The 17,226-nt window shown below is 38.4% G+C and overlaps 2 protein-coding genes across 7 annotated transcripts in view; one reads left to right on the forward strand and one right to left on the reverse strand.

The window, feature by feature from the left end:
- Positions 1 to 3,602: 3,602 nt before the first annotated feature.
- Positions 3,603 to 15,414, reverse strand: LOC137766484 (putative protein ARB2BP). Its single transcript, XM_068546843.1, is given in 4 exon segments — positions 3,603 to 4,953; positions 14,986 to 15,217; positions 15,219 to 15,372; positions 15,375 to 15,414. Coding segments are annotated over 4 exon segments (1,521 nt in total). The 3' UTR covers positions 3,603 to 3,858.
- The window catches only part of SENP7 (SUMO specific peptidase 7), a 147,704-nt gene continuing 145,390 nt past the window's right edge, over positions 14,913 to 17,226 (forward strand). For 5 of the 6 annotated variants that reach the window (XM_068546836.1, XM_068546837.1, XM_068546839.1 and 2 more), the window contains exon 1: positions 14,913 to 15,087. In XM_068546836.1, the coding sequence (XP_068402937.1) occupies positions 15,048 to 15,087 (40 nt within the window). In that variant the 5' untranslated portion in view covers positions 14,913 to 15,047. The remainder of the gene's footprint in view (positions 15,088 to 17,226) is intronic. The other variant, XM_068546840.1, reaches the window with a different exon arrangement.

Raw genomic sequence — 17,226 nt, forward strand, 5'->3', positions numbered from 1 at the left:
ATCTTCCCGGACCAGGGCTCGAACCCGTGTTCCCTGCATTGGCAGGTGGATTCTTAACCACTGTGCCACCAGGAAAGCCCTTCAGACAGTCTTGAGTGTGTTCGTCTGAGGGATCCTGAACTAGAATCACCCAACTAAGCTGCTCCTGAATTCCTGACCAACAGAAGATGTGAGATAATAAACGTTTGTTGTTTTAAGTCACCAAGTTTTGGGGGTAATCTAATATGTAGCAATAGATAACTAATACATCTGACTACCACATTAAATAGTAAATTGGGGATTATGAGAAATATTAACGTTCAGTTAGTTAAATATAAGACAAAATCGTTTTTATGGCAACACTTTTTTTTTTTTTTTTACTTTTTTGGTGCTTTTCACAGTAAGTGCATTAAATACATTCTAGATAGACTATCTGTGTTGGTAGAGACTTCTAAAGCTCAACTTTTTTACACAATGGGAAATGCAGACTGGAAGAGTAACTGGTTTATCCAATGCTGGGAGTCATTTATTTTTATTTTTATTTTTTATATTTGGCTGCACCTTATGGCTTTCGGGATCTTAGTTCCTCAACCAGGGATTGATCCCAGGCCTGAGGCAGTGAAAGCTCCAAGTCCTAACCACTAGACTGCCAGGGGATTCCCCCTGGGAGTCATTTAAAATCTGCATATCCTGATTTACAATTCAGTGCTTTTCGTTTTTTTTCATTATGCCACTCAAGATGTGGTCCAGAAAGAGAAATTTGAGATATTATGTCTATACTGTTAAGGAATTGTCATAGTCTCTTCGGGCTGCTATAACAGAGTATCATAGACTGGGAGGCTTAGACAACAAATATTTATTTCTCACAGTTCTAGACGCTGGGAAGTCCATGATCCAGGCACCAGAAGATTCAGTGTCTGGTGAAGGCCTGCTTCCTGCTTCATAGATGGCTGTGTTCTCACTGTGTCTCACATTGTAGAATGGAGCTTTCTGGGGTTTCTTTCATAAAAGTACTAATCCCATTCGTGAGGGCTCTACCCTCATGACCTAATCACCTCCCAAACACTCCACCTCCTAATACCATCACATTGGGGATTAAGATTTCACCATGAATTTTGGCGGGGACACAAACATTCAGTCCATAACAGGAATTATAGTGTATACTAGGTTAAAAAAACACTAGGAGGGACTTCCCTGGCGGTCCAGTGGTTGAGAATCCACGCTTCCACTGCAGGGGGCACGGGTTTGATCCCTGGTTGGGGAACTAAGATCCCGCATGCTGCACGGAGCAGACAAAAAACAAACAAAAAACAAAAACCCCAAAACTAGGAATAAAAACACTAGGAAGACACTAGAAAGAGCTATGTACAGAAAAATTTGTATGTCCTATTAGATATGGCAGAGTCAGTTTTTCAAATGTAACATCTATAAGATGTTATGGAAAAGCCCAAACAAACTTCTTGGCCAACTCAATATTATACATAAATAGAGACGCAACAAGGATTTATTGTATAGCACAGGGAATTATATTCAATATCTTGTAATAACATATAATGGAATATAATCCTCAAAAAAACTGAATCACTGTACTGTATACCTAATACTAACACAATGCTGTAAATGAACTACACTTCAATTGAAAAAAAGTATTAAGCATTTCTCAAACTACTGCCAAAATTATTTTGGTCTCCTGGCTTCCAAGCTTGCTCTCCTTCTAATCTATTCTCTAAACTGCAATCGGGATATTCTTTATAAAATGTAAATCTGATAATATTCTCCTGTCTAAAACCATCCAATGGCTTCCATTGTCATTAGAATAAAGTAAAAAAAAAATTTTTTTTAAAATTTATTTATTTTTGGCTGCGTTGGGTCTTCATTGCTGCACGGGCCTTCTCTAGTTGCGGTGAGCAGGGGCTACTCTTCGTTGCGGTGCATGGGCTTCTTATTGCTGTGGCTTCTCCTGTTGTGGAGCACGGGCTCTAGGCACACGGGCTTCAGTAGTTGTGGCATGCAGGCTCAGTAGTTGTGGCTTGTGGGCTCTAGAGCACAGGCTCAGTAGTTGTGGCGCATGGGCTTAGTTGCTCCACGGCATGTAGGATCTTCCCAGACCAGGGCTTGAAGCCGTGTGCCCTGCATTGGCAGGCGGATTCTTAACCACTGCGCCACCAGGGAAGTCCTAAAGTAACAATTCTTAACATGGACATTGCAGCCTTGAGTAAGCTGCCTGTTTATTTCTCTAACTTAACTTTGCAGCTACAGACAAAACCTCTCTCCTTTACCAAATCAGAGTCTGGCTCCTCTGAGCCCTCCTCTTGACTAGGCTCTGACATTGGGCTCTGCCCTTGGTCTGCTTAGTCCAGTTTTAGTAGGAATTCTGCTGAGTCAGTTAGTGAAAATCTCACCTTTGGTATCTGAACGTCCTCTATTATATCTGATAAAATTCCTCATCCTCCACTGTCAATATCTTACCACCCCTGGCCCACCTTCAGTGAGAATCCTACTGAGTCAGTCTAGCAAGAATATGTATTATCCCTAATGTTTTTACTTAGTAGTTTTCCATTCACTGACCCTCACCCTGCTACTTGGCTATAACCGCCCCACCCCACCCTTGTCCTTGTTGTGTTTGGAGTTGAGCCCAATCTCTCTCCCCTACTACAAAACCCCCATTGCAGCAATCCCTTTTGAATAAATCTTCCTTACTGTCTTTAATGCATGTCATGAATAATTTTTTCTTTAACGCTACTACCCCATAATCTTTTTATTTATTTATTTATTTATTTATTTATTTATTTATTTATTTATTTATTTATTTATTTATGGCTGTGTTGGGTCTTTGTTGCTGTGCGAGGGCTTTCTCTAGTTGTGGCAAGCAGGGGCCACTCTTCATCGCGGTGCGCGGGCCTCTCACTATCGCGGCCTCTCTTGTTGTGGAGCACAGGCTCCAGACGTGCAGGCTCAGTAATTGTGGCGCACGGGCCTAGCTGCTCTGCGGCATGTGGGATCTTCCCAGACCAGGGCTCGAACCTGTGTCCCCTGCATTAGCAGGCAGATTCTCAACCATTGCGCCACCAGGGAAGCCCCCCATAATCTTGTAGTTTCTGCTGAACTGGACTTCTTTCTCCTGCCTCAGGACTTTTGCACATGTGATTCCTTTGCCTATGACTTCGTTTTTCCAGATAACTACTACTGTTCTTCAAACTAGGCATCATTTTCTCAGGGAGTATTCCCTGAACCCCAAGGCTATTAGCTCTCATGCTAGATGTTCCATGACACCCTTTATTTCTTAACACTCTTCACACTTGCAATTTGTTGTTCATTGTGAACTCCAAATAAGGTAAAAGGCAACGTTGGCCTTGTTTGCCAGTGTGCCCAACACTAGTATTGACTAGTACATAGTAGACACTCAAATATTAGCTGAAGGTATGAGTAAACACACACACGAGATCAACAAACTTAAACAAAAAAACTCACAAACATACAAAGAATGGAATTGCTTATGATGTTTAATTTTTATGTTCACTTATATTTTTAATATAGCATTAATAATGCAGAAGTCAAAGATTGACTTAGTCTTTAATTTCTATCAACTACAGTTTTGGTGTCATTCTATGAAACTGAGAAATCTTTTCAAAAGAAGATCCTCTAACTAGACTACTCTTAATTTGACTAATACTGTAAAATATTAATGGTAGTACTGACTGACTTCCTGGTTCATCAATAGGCTACTGAAGAGAATATACTCACTTTTTTAAAAAGTTAACAAATCAAATTTCAAGCCAGAACATACTGCCTATGAGTTAGAAGTATTCTTTTTCTTCTAGCATCTACATTAGCAAAGTTTCAGTGGGACAAAACAATATTAGATGGCAAAAAAGTAACTTAAGCACTTTGCTTTCTTTTTGTGGAGCTTCTAGTTACTATGGGCACTCGAGAGAAATTAATAGCTGCTTTGGCTTTCAAAGCTTTTCTAAAGTATTTAAAAATTGACTGAAGGCTAGAGGAAGGGGCTAAGTTGTGTTTTTCTGTACCAGCAGAAACCATGGGAAACTCCTTTTTCAAAACAGTAGCTGCAGGTTTATCCAAAGGCTTTGGACTTGTCACCCATTCACGGCAGTGGTGCTTTATCCATGCTAATAACTGGATGTCACTCCCCAGCTGGTGTCCCACGTGATGTTCAGAGTCAATAAGTGCAACAGCATATACTTTGCTCATTACTTCCCACTTTCTACGAACAAGCAAGTCCATAAAAACCAAGCCTCCATAACCATGTACAATGAAGGCAACATCCTTGCCTTCAGCCTTTGAAATGAAGTAATCCCAAATATAAGCCATGTGTTCTTCAGGAGTGTTGCTGCATCTTTTTGGAATACATTGGAGAGACTGCTGGAGAGATAAAAAGTTCTCAGTCTGAACCATTTTTCTGGAAGAGGACTCAACATTTTGTGTTAAAAGGCCTTTCCACTCTTTTTCTGTCTGTAGGTCCACAAAATTGTCATTGGGGTTTAGCACAATTACATCATAATGTGCCTGCAATGCCATTTGAATACATGGTATCTGACTTCCATGTTGGAGACCATGATGTATTACTGCCTGCTGACTCCACTGACCAGCTCTAAAGACCCCACGGTCTTGAAGAAGGACAAGAAGAGCAGAATGATGATTTGTTAATGCTCTCTCACTCATGAAAAAGAAGCTTCTTGGCTCCTTATCAGCCGCTGGTGGGATATATACTTTTTGTAATTTGCACACTTTTTCCAAAAGTTCATAAATGTATTGTTCAAGCAAATGGCCAAGGACCTGGTAGCGCTTGCTATTCCTCTCCAGGACATTTTTATAATAGTTAAAGACAAAAGGCCTATGTGTCTCAGTGTGTCTCAATTCAGCTTTTTCATTGAAGTCATATTTAAGTTCCTCTAGTAAATCAGATTGTTCGATAAATTTTCGGAAGCTCAGTTCCTGAGTCACTGGTAACCACTGAAAGTGAAAAGCAATATTATGTCAGTACCAGAAAAAATAAAATAAAAATTTCATCTTGCTAAAGTCTTCCTGTGGGAAATCATACTGAATTAAGCACTTTAAGAAGACATTAACATTATGGTAAAAATTTTAACTCAAAATAATTGTGAACGATACAAAGTAGTGAGAAACTGAATACACTAAATGGCAATGGCCAGACCGTATATAAACCAGAACTCTGACCCACAACCTGCAGCAACTTGCCCAGGAAGCCAATCCCTTATCTGTTGATCCAATAAACAGCCCAGGAAGCCAGTCTTATAAGTCAGAATCTCAGGAAGTTAGACTGCTACCTCTAGTGACAATCTGAGAAGCCAAACAATAACTTCTGTTACAATGGGTCCAAAATGGCCAAGACTTGATTAATAACTTAGAGCTTCCCTAATTTTTATCCCTGCTTCCAACTTAGGACCCACCAGAGAAAGCCAAATATGCACCCCTAAACAGTCACATAGGATGCCTCCCTTCTAGTTATCCTGCATTCAGCTTCCTCATGCCAACAGTGTCCAGTCAGGACATACCAGCAGCCTTCCCTTTTTTTTCCACTACAAAGCTTCCCCACTCCTCTGCCTGCCTTTGAGTCACTGCCAAAATGCAAGTGATGGTGGCTGATTCCCTTGCTATAGTGAGCTCAGAATGAATAGGTTTTGCTTTTCTCATTTGGTTGGTCTTTATCTCCACAGTAAGCATTCAAACATTTTTGCTATTAAATAAATGGCAGGGGATGGCAGTAGAAGTGAAATGTGAACCAGGCAGTGTAGATGATGATCAATTTATCTACTAATAGAAGATATGGTTATTCTGATATTTGAAAATAAAGTGACTGAGAAGTGAACTTAGTTATTGTCAACATAGCCCAAAGGGAAAAGAAAAGACTTTGAAAGGTTAAGTCCTGGAAAAAAAAAATCTCAAATAGACTCTATTCTGAGGCAAACAAACAAACAAACAAACAAACAAAAAACAACAAAAAAAGTTAAGTGGCTTGTGCCAAACAACTGTTAAATAAATGATTGGGTACCGAGGCTATCTGACTCCAATTCATGTTCTTAACAAATTCATTAATACTCTCACTCCTTAATTTCTTAACACTCACACTGGCAACCACAACCTACTTCCAATAAATAGCACTCAAAATGATTTTCAGTGCCACTCAAGCTGCTATCAAGGCTTAAGGCAAAATCAAAATGGTGCTTGCTTGCTTTGATTTCTTAACTCTTTTCTCACTTTCTGAATCTTACTCCCTGATTCCCAATTAATACTTTATGAAGGTGTTTGGTTGTTCAAAGCATCCAACCTATCTACACTGCTCTCTATTCTTTAAAAACTTTTTTCCCTACAGTGTTGCTGATCTCAGGTGCTATTATGTAATTAATATATTTTCCTAGAGTGTAAATGACAGATAGGAGCCTCTGGAATTAGATTGATTTAGGTTTAAATCCTAGCTCCAAATTTTACGTTGAGTGACTTTCAGCAGGTTTCTTAACCTCTGTGAGTTTCAGTTTCTTCAACTTGTGAGTCTTAGTTTATGTTATCTAAAATAGCAATCCTTATTACCCTCTATCCTGCTACTCTGCTTTATTTTTCTTCATAGCCTACATTACCACCTGATATATAATTGTTTGTATATTTAAAAATTATCTGTCTCCCCTCACTAGAATAAAAGCTCTATGAGAACAGAAACTTTGTTTAATAAACTGCTGTATCTGCAGTACTTGGAACAGTGTCTGACAAATACTATATAAATATTTTTTGAATGCATAAATGCAAAATAGGATAACATCATTTATTTCACAAGGCTGCTGTGAGAATTAAATTAACTAATATAGGTAAAAACCATTTTATGTACTGTCTCACACATGGAAGTTTCTGTAAAGATAGGATGATCTTCCTTTTTGAGAAGTGTGAAATATAAAAACATATATCTCTTGTCCAGCCTTCCTTATTCACTCAACACTGATTTTTACCCACGTTAATAAACATAGTCCTAGGTCATTCATTTTATCAGTTTATAGTGTTCCATTGCTTGAATATGCCATGGTTTGTTTAACCATTTTCCTGTTGAAGAATATTTAGGTTGCTCCAATTTTCCACTATTATAAACAAAGCTATAACAAACATTCTTATAGCCATATTTTTGTGCACATATCAAGAGTTTCTTAAGGCAGTATACCTAGAAGTGGAATTTCTACGTCATATCAGCATCTTCCATTTTACCAGATATTGCCAAATTGCTCTCCAAAAAGGAGGGTCTATTTTATACTTTGGCATGGATGAGGAGGTTTGCCCAGAAAGGCAGTAATCTCTTAGATCTAAAAATACTTTGTTTATTCAGGTGCTGTGGTGGAAACTGCCTTTTTCTCTACTGAAATAAAGAGAAAGATACTGAATATTTAAAACTCAATGAACTAAACCTAAACCAACTAAACTAAACCAACGAACTAAAGAACCTTGTTAGCTAACTTTTCTTTCAATCAGAGAGTAAAATAAAATGAGTATTTTCTAATAGCACATAGTATATGGCATTCAGTTACTCTTTTTCACCTTTAAGTGCTTTTGTACCTAGTTGTTTGAGAAACAATTCTCAGGGGAAAAGAATGGGAGTTTGCAAACTGGAAAACCCAAATGGCACACAGATATATAAAGGACAGGTATAGGTGGGGTGAACAGGAGCAAGGTGCAGAGTATCCTGTAGAATGAAAAGGTAGACAATTCTTTAGAATTTATTGTAGCATATTTTGCTTGGTTAATATACTCAAACTTGTAACTCTCATATCTAGCTGTCTACCTGATATATTTACTTGGATGTCAAATAGCCATTTCAAACTTAACACGTCCAAAGCTCTCCCTTCAATCTACTCTCCCTCTAGTCTTTCCCATCTTATAAATAACTCCATTCTTTCAGTTGCTTGTGCTGCAACCTTCCTTTCTCTCTTTCACACTCCACATCTGATCAATCAGCAAATCTGTAGGCTCCCTTATTTGAAATATATCTCTAATCTAACCACTTGTTACCTCTCCACCTCTACTGCCCTAGCCCTAGTGTAAGTCACTATCAACACTAACCTTCATTATTAAGCCTCCTATCTAATCTCTTTGCATAAACTCTTATCTCCTGGTAGTCTGTTTAACACATAGCAGCTAGAACGATCTTTTCAAAACATCTAAATTGGATATCACACCCCTGTTCAAAATGCTCCATTGTCTCCCCTCTTACTCAGAATAAAAGCCTAAATTCTTACCATGGCCTACAAGGTCTCCCATGACCCTTAGCTCTCCAAGGTAATTTCCCTCCATTTCTCTCACTTGCTTACTCATCTAGTTACATCATCTGGCTCTTAGCTCTTTCTCAGGTGTCATTTCCCACCACTCTCTTGCTTACTTCACTCTAGCCACACCTGGCCTCTTTGCTGCCAACTTGTAAAGCAAGCTCCTATTTAAGGGCATCCCCCTTGCTATGCCCACAGATTGGGACACTCTTCCCCTAGATATCTATAGCGCTTCATTTCCTTCAAGTTTCTGCCCACCTGTTATTTGATCAGAGAAACTTTCTCTGAGCATTCTATCTGAAAGGGCAATCCCCTCTAATCCTTCCTTACTCCCTGTCTATGATGCTTCATTTTTTCCCTCCCTTCCTCCTTCCTTTTCTTTTATTTCTTTTTGGGGGAATTTTTTTTTTTTATTCAAACAGAAAGTCACAAAAATTATAGTCATCCTCATCAGTTCACTCAGTTTTCTTCCTTTTCTTTTTTTTTGCACTTATTACCAATTGACATATACTTGCTTACTGTCTGTTCCCCCCCATTAGAATATAAGTTTGGGACTTCCCTGGTAAACCAGTGGTTAAGACTCCGTGCTTCCACTTCAGGGGGCATGGGTTCAATCCCTGGTCTGGGAACTAAGATCCCACATGTCGTAAGGCACGGCCAAAAAAAAAAAAGTTCCATAACAGCAGAGACAAGGACTTTGTTTTGTCTTGTTCAGTAGTTCTTGGAATAGTGCCTGGTGAATAGTAGGCACTTAAACATTGTTGTTAGAATTTTACAATTTTTGCTAAGGGCATAAGAAAGTAAAGAGAAATATCCTCTAGCTTTATACACAGGAGAAAGATGCACACAAAGCTTCTGAAAAATTATAGAGGCTCCTTCTATAATTCTAAAGTTAATAAATGTTGACTTGTGATTATTCTTAGAGACTATCCTATGCATCTATATATATTTATTTTCTCTTTTGCAAATCAAGATGGTCCATTAAAATAAAGGAGAGAAACTGTTTTATATACTCAGTTTTCTAAAGAGTGGGTTGGAATAAGATAACCTAGCTTTAAGAATAAGATTGTGGGACTTCCCTGGTGGCGCAGTGGTTAAGAATCCGCCTGCCAATGCAGGAGACGCAGGTTTGAGCCCTGGTCTGGGAAGATCCCACATGCTGCGGAGCATCTAAGCCCGTGCGCCACAACTACTCAGCCTGTGCTCAAGAGCCCGCAAGCCACAACTCATACGGGAGCCTACAGCCCGTGCTCTGCAACAAGAGAAGCCACCGCAATGAGAAGCCCACGCACCTACAACGAAGAGTAGCCCCCGCTCACTGCAACTAGAGAAAGCCCGCGTGAAGCAACAAAGACCCAACTCAGCCATAAATAAATAAATAAATAGAATAAGCTTGTCAGAGCTGCAAGGGATTTTATTGATATTCTTAACTAATATGTTTATTTTATAGAGAAGTGAGGCTTTCAAAGGTAAACTGACATGCCCAAAATAACTCAGGCAGCTCTACAAACCTGAGAGAAGATTCATTTTTTACCAGTGATTTTAAAAATGCACAGTATTTTTCATTCATTCACCAAAAATTTGGTGAGCGGATTTGTTAGTCACTTAGTTTTCTATATCGAATAATCTAGTCATTTTATGTTGAATGAAATTTTAAGAAGGGAAAAGAGTATATAATCATTAATAAGAATTTCAAGTTAGGTCCTTTTAGTAACCTGGATTAGGTGGTGACACTGCTGTTATAGCCATGCCTAGAGCAAAACATAATTATTTTAAATTATTTAACTAATTGTGGTAAAATACATTAAAAAATTTACAGTTTTAACCATTTTTACATGGGCAGTTCAGTGGCACTGAGTACACCCACATTGTGTGCAACCATTAATACCATCCATCCATCGAACATTTTTCATCTTGAAAAACTGTAACTCTGTACACAGTAAGCTATGATTTTTCATTTCCCCTTAGCAGCAGCCCCTGGCAAATCTTTCTACTTTCTATGAATTTGACAAGAAGAGGGTGGGTGGGGCAACAGAATCACAGATGCAAATAATTTTAATTAGCTTACTTTGGTTTTAACAAACTCCTTCTCTAGGATCATAAAGTGGTTGTATTTAACAATATTTTACATTCTTTACAAGTGATCAGTAAGCTTTTATGAAAATATAATTTTACAACCTGAGAAGTTAGGGTCTAACCCCAGGATACACAGTAATATACCCTATTACAGTAATTACAGTCCTTTGGTGTATTTAAGAAAGAGGTCCTGTTGTATATCCTATGACATTAAGAAGCACAAATGAGTGATACTTCACTAAGAAAATGAAAAAATATCTAAAGATACTTTTTTTCAATGAACATGTTTTTATTTACTTATATATTTAGAAAACCAAACTAAACCCAAACAAAAAAAACCCTGGAAAACATCTTTTAAGAATTACTGTTTTGGTAAAAAGCAGCACTATTTTTATTTTCCCAACACATAAATGCAATTATGAGAGTTTTTTCAGAAAAATAATTACGCCTGTATACAATTCCATTTAGTAAACTGTAGAAAATGATAGAGCTTATGAAATTTTATATGTAAAAGATTCAAAGAAAAGCAAACTAAATCTCTTCCCCCTGCCTATCTCTCCCCAGGAAAGACTAAAGAAGATTAATTTAAGCCACCTGAGGCAAAGACAGAAAATAGGATATTAGTGATGGAAAGAAAAAAATCAGGTGTTAGAAATCTTGGGTTGCCCAAATTTGAGTATGTAACAGAATCTCCTAGGAAAGTTTCTTAGAAACCTAATTTAGTGAACTATTATAAAGACACCCTTGTAACTACCCCAGGTTAGCTTTGCGAGCCCCCCCTAAAGTGCCTTCAAGTGCCCTCTCCCTCCCTCCAAGAGCAAGCACTCCAGACTTTTATAGAAATCAATGCTTTCTATTTCTTTATGGTTTTATCTCCTACGTACACAGCCCTAGGACCTATAGTTTAGTAGTTAAGTTTTGTTCTTTTTTTTTTTTTTTTAAACTTGATATGCCTTCCTGGGAAACTGAAATTCTGACAGCTAGATTTTGGATTTATGGACATTGCCCAATCCTAGATCCTATGCTTCTTGATTGGGATTATTCAGAGGTAAGTGGGTACCAAAAGATAAAGGATAAAGATGACGAAACTACCTAAAGCTTCAATTTTACTAAATAGTAACATAAAATGAAATTTTTCTATTAAAATCAACCAAATGTATTAAGGCATAGAAATGCTAAATAAATATCACATTTTAAGACAGAACACTCTAAAGAAGTTAGTGTTGGGGGGGAGGGATAAATTAGGAGTTTGGGATTAACATATATACTACTATATATAAAACATAACCAACAAGGACCTACTGTATAGCCCAGGGAATTATACTCAGTATGTTGTAATAACCTATAAGGGAAAAGAATCTGAAAAAAAAATAGGTGTTTACCGTGTTTTCAATCTTCAGCTGGGTCTGGGACACCAGGCCCTGTACCAGATGCTGGGGACACACATAGTACCTGCCTTCCAGGAGCTCCCTCACTCCTGTGAGGTCCAGAGAGTCAACCCCACTAATTTCAGTCCTTAGCTCAACACTGTTGCCCCTGTACCTTACTCATTAAGAGCAAAATAAATTTGAATGCATGAGTTAAAAAAAAAAAAGATGTATATGTATGTATAACTGAATCACTTTGCTGTACACCTGAAACTAACACAACATTGTAAATCAACTATACCACAATTAAAAAAAAAAATGAAGAGCAAATCAAAGACTATGCAGCCAAAAAAATCAGAAAAAAAGTATTAGAGAGGTATGCCATGAAGTTAATACAAATATAATTTTTTCTGTAAAAAATATATTAATCTAACATACAAACCGAAAAAGAAGATAGTGGTGTATGTACAGGATACCTGGGGCTGAGCCCCAGAGCCAAATGACAGTTTAAGGAACTTAGGTTATTAAAGGTTTGTTCTATAGCCTCCTGGACAAGAGATTACCCATCTCCTGCTTAAATACCTCAAGTTACTGCAGGTTTTCATAACTTCTAGGAATAGGCTATTACACTGTAGGGCAGTTAAAATTGCTCATTGTCTTAAAAAGGAAGATATCCTTGAAACAAAAAAACCTATAGTCATTTTTCATGAATCATGTGTTACTTCCTTTATATCTAGAAGAAAAATTCTTCACATAAGAATTCTCAATATTTTAAGGATAAGATTCAACTACTAACAAAAATGAGGCTAATAGCAACATGACACAGTGCTCCAAATATCTTTGCAAAATCTAGGCTTTCCAGGAGCCCATGGTAAGGAATTCCAGATTTTAATTTCTAAAACAGTTTAGGAAGTCAAGATGTACCCAGTGCCCAACCAAACCTGTTTATACTCAGATTGTACTTAAAGTTAATTCATCTGTGAAGAGAAGGGTCTTTTTTTAGATTTCGTTAAGCTCTCCTCAAAGAAATTGTTAATTAAGGGGTAAAATAAAGGGTTGATCAATTTCACACTGCCACTATGTCTTGAAACTACTAAAAAACCATACCCACTGCTTTTAGTAGTATAGTTAGTCAAAACAAAAATATAATGAATACCTAACTTAAACACTTTATATGCACTTTTAACACTCAATAAAGAACCATACTCATTAAGATCAAACCATTCCATCCTCTCCTATAAAATACTGGGCTGATGAATTTCTAATCTCAAATAATCTTAATTTAAAAGGCTCTATACAGTGTGAGCTAAACATACATAAAAGAAATGACCTTATCTACAAACATACTAAGAGAAGAGAATCATTCACTTTTTTTGGTCTTTCTTATTTTAAAATAAGGAAGCTTTCTCCTGAACATCATAAAACACTATAAAAGATTGTGTAATTAGTCTTTCATAAAAGGAAAAGTAAGGTTGTTAAATGACTCCCTCAAAAGTAAAAAACTGAACTTTTTGTCCTATAGTTGTTTGCAATACAGTCAACTATGTAGTAGAGATTGTTAAAGCTAAAACAATAAAAATAACTGGTTTAAAAAGCAAATTTGAAAATAAAAAGCAAATTTAAAATTCTTGAGCTTAAAGGCCATTTATCTTCAAATATGTTATTCAAAACCACCTCCAATTCAAAGAAACAGACTGACCCACTAAGTCTTTATTAGCAGAAATGCTGTATTTGGTTCAATGACAAGTTTAAATGACATATTTGCAAGCTGAATGATATGATTATTTCTTATAATTTCATTTCTCACAGGTTCACCTCTTACTTCTAAACTTTAAAACTTCTTTTAAGGAAGCTGTCAGTTTGGACTGAAATGGATTAGGCCTACTTACAATTTCCTTTTTTATGTTTCCATCTCTTAGCTCTATTTCCATCATTTGCAGTTAGTTTGTTTCCTATAATATTGGCTGATGAATTGAGCCAGTATGATTCTTGAGTTAAATCATTCAATTAAAAGAGTTGATTTATGAGGAAACTTAAAATTCAGATATTTTTCAGTAGGCAGTGTTTTTATTTGTTAAACAGAAATAAACTAGAGCCTCTAAATGAAATCCTTCTAGTGAATTTCATTCTCATCAAGCCCTTAAGTATTTCTGCTTTTCAGCCATTCCTGCCCTGTAAGACACTCCCCCCGGCCCAACAGGCATCATCACCTGGAGGCTTACTTCTAGCTCCGCACAGACCACACTGTAATTAAGAAGCAAGGCTCAAGAAGCACGAACCTGGGCTCTGGTAATGAGTTGGACGAGTCCCTTTACCGGTCTTGGTAAAATGGGGGAGGACGAGCGGATGTTAAACTGTTGGAACATTCCAGTATCATTTTGCCTCTGGAGCGCTCTGCTGAATTTTGTTAAACTTATTGTGATTAAAGCTTACACAGTAAAAAAAAAAAAAGTTATTCAAATATGTACATTATGGCTAATAAAGTAGGACAGTTTTCTAAACTGATGGGTCCTATGAAAGGACTAAAAAAAAAATCAGTCTACAAGTACTAGTCGTTGAGTTCGAGGTCAGGGTTATTCCTTTAAGTACTGTAATAAAAATTAGCGGCACAAATTCGTTTACACCCACCCACTTTCTAGCATCTCAGCATTTTATGTTTTAAAAAATTGAGCTGCAGCTTATCTTTTTTCCTGGCCTTTAAAAATGGTGAGTTTGAATTTTGAAGAGATCCTTTCTATTACTCTGACATTTTCTCCTCAGCTGACCTAATTGATTTCCACTCCAACTGCTAAATCAGCAGCTAGGCTATTGATTTTTGTCGTCTTAAAATCTTTTTTTCTTTGTCTGAGGAAGCGCCTTGAGGACAAATATATGGGAGAGTCCATGAGGAAAGTAGTAGCACAAAAGGACTAATGTTTTGTTCTCATATTTCCGGGGTACCCTCGCGGGATTCAGTGAAGTGGAGGAATTCCTAGTTTCCCCGGTTTAGTTTTTAGTCAACTTAATCTTCAAAGTCAACAAAGCCTTGACGATCTCGGGCTAAAACCTAGCACCAAGTCTCAGTTTCCAACAGGGGATAAGATAACGAAAAAAGCGTCACTTAATAAGCACTTGCGGCGGTAGCCCGCAGAGAAAACTACTCCCAGAAAGTGATTTCCGGGTGGAGGTGGGAGGGGTGGCTTATTTCCGGTCTGAGGGCCGGCGACGGCTCTTGCGCAAGCGCAGTTCACATTTTCCTGGCTTTTTTTTTTTTTTATTTTTCCCCTCTCCCCTTCCCCTACCTTCCCCAGCCTGAGGGGTCTTGAGGTGACAGCGACTGCGATTCCAGCAGGAGGAGGAGAAGATGGACAAGGGGAAGGCCGGGCGACGGCGATCTTCATCCGGTGAGAAAGGGTCGGAGGAGGGCTGAGCATATTGTCTCCTACCTCGGGCAAAGGGGGGGAACAGGCGACGACGGGTGCTGCGGCCCGGAGCTGCGAGGGCATGGGCTCCGGCTCGGGCTCGGGCGGGGGGGAGGGGAGGAGGTGAGGGGAGTGGGGAGTGGAGTGGAGTGGGGTGGAGGGGCGCGCACAATGGAAGGTTCCCGGGTCTCTCGGGCCCCTGCGAGTCGAAGACCCACTCCGAGCTGTCATCAAAGCCTCGGCCGCTCTTCACCCTGTCACCCCTTTCATTTTCGTCCTTCTCCCGCGAGCACCCTACTTGGGTCTCATCGGCCTGCTGCTCTTCCCGGTTGGCTTGCCGCTCTCCTGCCACGCCTTCCTCGTAATTCCACCAATGTTCCAGTTTCATTTCCAGCTTCTCAGCGTCTTGGTCCTACTTTCCTCTCTTCCTTTGATTCTCGACTTCGGCTCTTTCTCCCCCCTGTACCTCCTGGCAGGTAAAAGCAGCAAAGAAGGAAAGGCGGGGCATGTTAATTGACATTTCGTTCCTCGTCTAAGTGCTGCAAACAACGTGTCTTGCTTGGTCTTCTGAGCCGGCCCGCTTAATAACCTTTTTCTTTTCTAGCCACCCCCTTCTTCCAAAAGCGATTCAAAAGTCGAACAAAGGATTTGAAGCCATGTTTCGTTGTGTTTTTATTCTCAGCGCGTTTTTGTTTTTGAAATTGTTTTGCGGCTTAAATGACTCTTCAGTTTTGGGTACTACATCTTAGAAACACAAAAGTGGAGTTGTAAGACGCGAGGTCGAGCCCCTCCCAGTCAGCAAGTTTTTGTCAAAGATCTCATCCGTTAAGGGTACCGCAGTTTCTGTGTTAAGTCCTGTGGACTTACCAGAGGAGGAGGGAACAAGGGCTCTTTAATAAGCTTACACTCTAGTACACTAACATTCAGTGAATCAATTATTTCATTTCATTTTCTTATTTATTATTGTGCCGTCTGTTGTTGCATAGACAGTCTATGCAGTCTATTTAGACAATTCTAAATTTATTTAGGAGTGCCCTTGTGGCAGTGTGCCTCAAACTTTTTTGGCCGCAAAGGAGAGTGAACATGGATCTCTGGGACATTGCCTGAAGTAGCTGAAAACCTGAAATTCCTCTTCATGAGCAACCAGTATTACCGTTTGTGTGTGTGTGTATTCTAGAGGTATTCTTTGCCGTTGAAAGTATGTGTATGTATTATATATATACATATATACACACATATGTATGTATGTATATGCCTCCAATAGATCGGTGTTTGTTTTAATATACTTTTTTCTCCCCTAAAACCTTCAAGTGAAATTGACACATAAGGAATATGCACAATGTTTATCTGGTGTCATTTGTGTGCTTCCTCACACAGAACTTTAGGGGTAATAATACCTCAGTTTAACATGCACAGCCTTTTTTCAATAAATGCATTTCTCCTTGGCTTAGTACATTGTTTTGGGGGTAAGGGCAAGATATTAGCCTTGTCCTTCAGCAAATCCCATCCTCTTTACCTGGTTACACTTAGATTTATTTATCTATTTATTACAGTTAATTTGGTGCAAGTAGTTGTGGGAAGTAAAATTTGAGAGTAAAATTGTTAATTCTTAAAAGACGTTGATATTTATGTGAGCTATCCCTCTGGAGATGATTTCTTTTTCTGCTGACTTCCCTTTTGGAGCTGTCCTTTCTGAAAAGTAATTGTTAATGTATAGTAAAAACCATTCTCAGATCTAATATTAACTAGCTGTTCTCCAGTATTCATCTGGTTTTAAGAGATGAATATTAATTTTTAAGAATGATTCTTTTCTTAATAGTGTATATTTAATTTTCTCACATAGATTCTCAGAAATAGAACAATCAGTTGGCTTAAAGGGCTTCTGAATTCTTTGTGACATTTGTGTGCATGCAGTTGCCATTTCATTAGGAGGGTTGCTAACTGGAACTTGAATGACTGGAAGTGACATTTATGGTCGTGAGAATTTCATAAGTACCCAAAGGTAAAATTTTGATTAATAAAACAGGAAGAATTCTAAGTTAGAGGTATAAGGAAGGCGGGTAGCAGTAGAGAGAGAAAACAAGACATGAAGTTTCAAGTTTCCTCTGTGAGACCGCACTA

This window comes from Eschrichtius robustus, chromosome 6 (assembly GCF_028021215.1).
Source record: "Eschrichtius robustus isolate mEscRob2 chromosome 6, mEscRob2.pri, whole genome shotgun sequence".
Lineage (NCBI taxonomy): Eukaryota > Metazoa > Chordata > Mammalia > Artiodactyla > Eschrichtiidae > Eschrichtius > Eschrichtius robustus.